Source organism: Trachurus japonicus, chromosome 1 (assembly GCF_045865225.1).
Source record: "Trachurus japonicus isolate A0001 chromosome 1, Traja_1.0".
NCBI lineage: Eukaryota > Metazoa > Chordata > Actinopteri > Carangiformes > Carangidae > Trachurus > Trachurus japonicus.
This window is the reverse complement of record NC_140907.1, coordinates 30343233-30350181: the sequence shown is the minus strand read 5'-3', so window position 1 is coordinate 30350181 and position 6949 is coordinate 30343233. Positions and strand designations below refer to the sequence as shown.

The 6949-nt window shown below is 43.5% G+C and overlaps 1 protein-coding gene across 2 annotated transcripts in view; it reads right to left on the bottom strand.

Moving 5' to 3' along the window:
* The window catches only part of gaa2 (alpha glucosidase 2), a 17770-nt gene continuing 10821 nt past the window's right edge, over nucleotides 1-6949 (bottom strand). The window contains exons 14-20 of one of the 2 annotated variants that reach the window (XM_085784780.1): nucleotides 5299-5450; nucleotides 4993-5141; nucleotides 3945-4086; nucleotides 3711-3809; nucleotides 2531-2695; nucleotides 1299-1445; nucleotides 1-350 (exon numbers count right to left, since the gene is read on the bottom strand). In XM_085784780.1, the coding sequence (XP_085640906.1) occupies nucleotides 288-350; nucleotides 1299-1445; nucleotides 2531-2695; nucleotides 3711-3809; nucleotides 3945-4086; nucleotides 4993-5141; nucleotides 5299-5450 (917 nt within the window). In that variant the 3' untranslated portion in view covers nucleotides 1-287. The remainder of the gene's footprint in view (nucleotides 351-1298; nucleotides 1446-2530; nucleotides 2696-3710; nucleotides 3810-3944; nucleotides 4087-4992; nucleotides 5142-5298; nucleotides 5451-6949) is intronic. The other variant, XM_085784770.1, reaches the window with a different exon arrangement.

The following is a 6949-nucleotide window of genomic DNA, read 5'->3' as shown; positions in this document are numbered from 1 at the left end:
GTTTTTTAAAGAGCAACTTAAACAGGACCCAGAGAGTCGTTGGCGTTGATAAGATCCAGTGGATTTGACTTCTTCTGCTCGTTTAGCTGCAGCGACGTACGGGTGATACAGTGACTCCAGAGGGCGGCCTGCTGTTTAAAGTTGCTCTTTAAAGCTTAAAAATCAGCACTTTGTCGTTTCCCTCCAATGTTCTGGATTAAAGAGCCAAAACAAGGACAAACATCTCCGTCCGAACACTCACATCGTGTGTCGCCGCGCGGCTTCGCTGGTCAAAACCTTCAGAGTCGTTACATCCAGCTGATGGTGAAGTTCTGGCTGAGGTTGAGACCGAGATCTACGACTGTTAACACCTGCAGAGAGAAGACGGAAACAAACAAACAGGTCAACAGATGCTCTACTCCAGATCTACTGGGAGCTGCACAAGAGATACACTGCTGAGTAAAATCTTAAAGGGATAGTTCCAACATTTTTTGACTATAATCCCTATAGTCGTAGCAGTAGGTTCATCACCTTTAATTTTCGGTTCATGTTGTTTTGAGATCAGCAGGGCAGAGACGTTAGCTGCTCAGTGAACACAATGGAGGTGAACGGTACAGGTCCCCTGTCCCTCATCAAACTCATCAAATACACAATCCAACAACTCCAAAACGCTCTGGTGGACAAGTTGTGACCTGCACATTCACCACGCTATGAAATAATCATGTAACATTACGTGACAGAGTTGTTTTTGAGGCAAATGCAGCCGGAACTACCTTCCAGACACGGCTGCTGAGTGATTTCAAAAGCACAAGTAGTTCAGAGTATTTGCTTCATGTGTCGTAATGTTACATAATTATACATGATTATTTCATCACAACTTGTCCACCAGAGCGTTTTGGAGTTGTTGGATTGTGTATTTGATGAGTTTGATGAGGGTACGGTTCACCTCCACTGTGTTCACTGAGCAGCTCACGTCTCTGCCCCACGGATCTCAAAACAACATGCAGTGAAAATTAACAGTAATGAACCTACTGCTGTGACAATAGGGATTATGGTGATAGGAGAATTTGCCAAAATGTTGAACTATCCCTTTAAGATTTTGTTCAGGAGTGTATAAAAAGATCTATTTAACATCATACAGTATACTCAATCTAAGTTACACCAGGATTCACCTTTAATTTCAACAAATCAAACTCAACCCTCTATGCTGCTCCAGCTTCTCTCTACTTTCACAACTTTATTCTTGTCTAAACTTCATGAAGTTCACAATTTTCCTGTTCCTGTCTCTTCACCGCGCCCCGTCTCGTCTCGCCTCTCACCTTGTTGACCCTGTAGGTGAACACGGCATCCTGGGAGTTCACCAGCACTCTGCTCGGCTTCTCCTTCACGCCGTAGAAGGCGGCCGACTCCACGGTGATGTACGTGGCCTCCACGTTGCTGCGGAGCACCTGAGACGTCATCACGTTCTGCCAAAACAAGACGAGGGAGATAGTTACTACATACTGTATGTAGTATAGGCATTGAGTATTCTGTCATGTATTTTCCTATATGTAGTAACCAGATAGTTATAGTGATTTGTTTAATGAATCCTGTTCCTTAATACTATGTATTGCTGATGCCCTATGATGTGAGCACTAAGAACTGATTATATTATGAGCACTAACTACCTTGTGTCATCGCAAATGTGTGTTATTGTCTTACAAATGTATATTTATTAATGTGTACCGAATGTGTCTTTGGTATTTTACTTCATTGTTGCTCTTTTTAAAGGTTGCCCTTTACAATCAGGCAGAGGGACTGGTGATGAAAACTAGCTTTTTTTTAGCTAACTCGGGTGCATTTACATTGTCCCTTGTCAAATAAATTACACTGAAACTGAAACATCACGTGTTTAAGAAAATATTATGTCAACAATTAACATTAGAGTCCTGATACAAGTTCATTTGGTTTCTTTTCTTACTTCTAGAGGTCAAAAATATATGTTTGAAAGATTAAAAATCCAATATGGACTGCCTAAAATAAAATGTGTTTCATTCACAGTATATATTTGGGATTTTGGAAGATTTTTCCATCTCCAAACATTCATTTTCAGTGTGTGCGCCTCAGTTTCTAATTCCCACATCACACTTGAACACTGGACGTTGGTTTTCCCCACAGTGAGCAGCACATCCAGCTGCCGAAACAGCTGTCTGGTGTTTGGCTCACACATCCTTCTACACACCAAGGTTTCAGTCAGGAAAACAGATGTTCCGTGATAAAAAAAAAAAGTCATGTAGCAATAAAAAAGTCTGAAATGGGAGGAAGTTTTAAAGAAAATTCAACAAGACGATGCACCTCCGCCTGCTGTGTGGAGGAAACTCTCACTTTCTGACCTGACATTCTCCACACATCATTTACAGCTGCATCAAACGTGTCCAGACACAACAGCTGATGCGTTCAGGGAAACGTGGGGAATCAGGAATCAGACAAAGGAGGCAGGAATGAGACAGATCCTGCACGTTGTTGTTGTTTTTTTCTTTTCTTTTCTTTTATAGCAAAACCAAACAAGCACCTGAGCGACGCTGAAGACGATGTAGGCGTAGCGGTCGCTCTCGTACGTGTCGACGCTCTCGCCGTCGTCCCAGAACAGATCTCCGCTGGCCGAGCCGTCGTCGGAGAGCGCGCTGACCAGGTGGAGGGGCTGACCGCTGCTCACCCACAGCGTCAGGTTGGGAGCCTCGAAGAGAAAAAAGAAAACAAATATTACGTCACAAACTGCTCCCAGATCAGACTCACAGACTCCCAGTGTGAGGGTTTAAAGGGATAGTTCAACATTTTGGCAAATTGGCCCATTGCCATAATCCCTATAGTCATAGCAGTAGGTTCGTTACCGTTACAGTAGGTTCGTTACCGTTAATCAGTGTTAATCAGTGTCAGTGCAAGCTATTTTTAGTTGTTTTAGAGGTAAATTCATGCAAAACCGCTGATGCACGTTCCCGTCGGGGGCAGTTTTTCATTAAGCAGTCTCTGCATTTACCTCTAAAACAACTCTGTCTCATAACGTTCTGTTATTATCTCGTAGCGTGGTGAATGTGCAGGTCACAACTTGTCCACCAGAGCGTTTTGGAGTTGTTGGATTGTGTATTTGATGAATTTCATGAGGGAAACCAAGAAATCCCATTAGCCTCTGTAGCATAGCTCTGAGCAGCTCGCGGCTCTGCTCCACCGTTCTAAAAATAGCTTGCACCGACAATTAAAGGTAACGAACCTACTGCTAAAACTATAGGGATTATGGCAATGGGCCAGTTGCCAAAATGTTGAACTGTCCCTTTAAGTATAATATCTGCAGTAGAAAGGCTTCTGCTCCCCGCCACTGACAAACAGCATTGCATCGCACTGCACCAAGACACAGGCAGTACACTGTTGTGAATGAGGGATGATTAATCAGCGTATTTTCACTGCCTACGAGAAGTCTCGTCTCAAAATACTACACCAGCTCAAGAGTACGAAGTAAAGTAAAAGATTACAATGCATCACTGCCTGTGTCTTGGTGCAGCGTGATGTGCCGGTGTTTCTCAGCGGGTGGGGTGGGCAGAGACCTTTCTACTGCATACTATATTATACTTAATGGCCATTTGTACCTCATACAACCCCAATTAAAAAAAAACTGAACTTTCCCTTTAAGAAATATTCTTTAATCTTTTAAAAGATCTTGTGTGTGGTCTTGTATCAACAACACCCTGTGAGCGTACCTGTGTTGGTGTAACGGACCCTTCACGTAGATGCAGGTTGATCTTATCCAGAGGAGCCTGCAGCTGCAGCTCTTCACCTTTACTGCGCAGGGAGTCACCCTGACAGGAGGAGGAGGAAGAGGAGGAAGAAGAGGAGGAGGAGGAGGAGGAGGAGGAGGAGGAACGTCACTTCACTGCATTTCACTCCAGATTCAAAACGGTGTACTGAGTCTGAACGCTGAGTGTGGGTCTCACCGTGTAGTAGTCGTACCACAGCCCCTCTGGGAAGTAACCGTCCACGTAGTCGACTCCAGGATCCAACACCGGCGTCACCAACAAACTCTTCCCCCACAGGAACTGTTTGTCGATCCCGTAGGTTCTCACATCTTTTGGAAACCTGTGGAGAACAAATGTTTGAAGTGTGTATGAGAAAGGTCTAAAAAAAAAAACACAGAGGATACAGAGTTGTGTCTGTTATGCTCAACTTCAGGCCCAAAGGCAACCGGCCCAGGGTCCCATAAGAAATGCAGTAAAACCTGAACCATGAGCCTTCAGACATCCGTACAGTATAGCAGCCTACTGTGAATACTAGTGTTTTTCTTCTTTATGCAAGTTGAGGTTTGCTTAGGTCCAGAATGTTTATTTTAATTCATCAGGGAAGCAAGTTATTGCTAATACTGGACACTTTTTAGTTTTTTTATGCACTTTGATTTGTGCCTGGGTTTAGATATGATCAAGATGTTTATTTTTTTATTTAAAAATGTGTAAAGTATTGCCAGTACCTCAGTTTCTGTTCAGTTAAAGCTTTTTTTCATTGTTTTTATGCACTTTTTGCTGTGCCTGTGTCCAATGTGACCAATATTTAAAGGGAAATGATGATTAAAGCAGAAGTAAGCGGAATGTTTATGTTAATATAAGTCTTAAATAGTTATATCTTCCAACAGCAATCACTTACATAGAGTATTTGGTCTGAAACACGGGTCTGTCAGTCACTCTGCTCTGCTGTAAGCCAAGGAGAAAACTTTCCTTGTATCCTACAACCTTTATCCAATGAGGAGAGAGAACGGCATAAAGGGGCGGTCCTCTCTGTGTGTGCAGCCAAGGGATGCGCATGAATGTGGTGACGTAGGGACGAGGGCAGGGACTGTTAACTCCATCGGCTGACAGGAAGTTAAAACGACCGGATCGCTTACTTCTGCTTTAAACATGACTTGTTTTTCGATATACATTCATTTGTGTAAATTTCTTGGCTTGAAAATATGTCCCAACTGAATTTGTAATTGAATAGCCCTGCTCTACTTACTCGAACATCAGTGGTCGGGCAACAGTGTGTCCGTGCACGTGTGCGTGATGAAACAGGGTGTAGAGGACGGGGAAGAGAGAGTAGCGCAGCAGCAGAGCCTGTTTCATGGCCGTACGAGCCTGAGGGCTGAAGGCCGTGGGATCCTGGGGCTGGAAACAAGAGTCAGAGTCACACAGGAGAGAGGGATGAACTACACGTGTTTTCATTTGGTATTAACGCTGCTTATCAACGATCTATGTATCTGTTCTGTTCCCATGGTGCTTTTTAAGATCAGGGTGGGGCAGCGATAAAGCGTTAAAGCGTTACCCTCATGTCGATGGCATTGTGGTTGCGCGTGAAGGGATAAAACGCTCCGAGCTGCGTCCAGCGGACACACAGCTCCTCCTGCGGCTCCTCGCTGAAGCCGCAGATATCCGCCCCCACCAGCGGGACGCCCAGGAGGTTGAAGGTCAAAATACCTGAGGAGAGAGGAGGGAGATCCGAGATATAAAACCACACTGACAAGTTTCATGAATTCAGTTGTTGTGTCATCCCAACACTGCAGCACAGAGGCTTGTGCAGTTAAAACCTTTAAATGAGCAGATTAAACAACTTCCTTGTGTCAATAGTAAATTATCTACCGACAGATTTGCATTTGTTGAACAATCTGGGAAAAAACAGGGATATCACTTTAAGCTGCACTTGTTTATTTTGACCACTCGGGGGCAGAGGTGGACCACAACAAATTGTATACTACTACACCAATAGAGATGATTGGTGAATATCAGAGTTCTTTTCCTGGTAATTACTTTCATCACGTTGTTGTAACTCAGTTGGGGAAAGTAAAGTAGTAACTATAACTAATACTGGTTAAAAGTGCTAAAATAACTGCTGTCTGTGGTTCGATATGGACTGAGGCAATAATTTTGAAAAATAAGAGCTTGTAGCAACATATTGAAAAAAGAAAAGAAAAGAAAAAAGAACTATGAACTAGTTCATATGAAAATTTGTGAACTGAACTCTGAACTAGTTCATGTAGAAAGTGAACTTTCCCAACACTGCCAGTTTGTTACAATGTTCATAGTTCATCGGTCTATGGTGCAAAAACTGTTCTGGTTAAGATGTTGGCAAACAGCTGCTTGTTCACACATCCTCAGAAGAACATTATCATTCATGTGGCCTCATGTTTTTGCCCACCATACAGCTCTACCTCTCTCTCCTTTCTTCTCCAAGGACAATTTCTAGCTAGGTCAAATCTAATCAGTTCATTCTCATGTCCCTCGAATTCCATCGAGGCATTTTTGTGATATAATGTCCTCAAAAATGCAGCATATAGTCATAGAAACATGCATTCTCCAAAAACTGGGAATTACAATTATATGCGTGTCTGCTTTGTCCTGGTGTTAAAGCAGATAACAGCGGCACGGCCGTTTCGGCTAATGCTGTGTTCAAGGCAGGCTTTTGAAACCGTAAGTTACAGCTTCAAGTCACAACTACGACTTGGTAGCGTTCCAGGTAACCCGTAGCTCGTGTTTTTACCGTCCTGTTGTCTGTGAAAGTTCCCTATAACGGCCCACTCTTAAACTTCCGACCCGTGAACTCGTACATAATCGAACAGGTATGACTTCACAGGAAGGAAAAACACAAATTACGAGTTTTCCTTGAACGCACCAAGAGATAGCAGCCCCCGCCCTTGTCAGGCATCAATTGGTCCTCGTGCTACGTCACCACATTCACGCGCATCCCTTGGCTGCACCCACAGCCCCTACCTGCCGATCACACCCCACAATAGATAACACATTGTATCCCACTAGGGAAAATTTTCTCCTCGGGTTACCAGCCCCCCCCAAAATAAAGCAGAGTGACGGAGAGACCTCGTGTTTAGGCTGAAATACTTCATGTAAGTGATTGCTGACGGAAAAAAGGACTGATATATGTACTTATATTAACAAAAACAATTCCACTGATATCTGCTTTA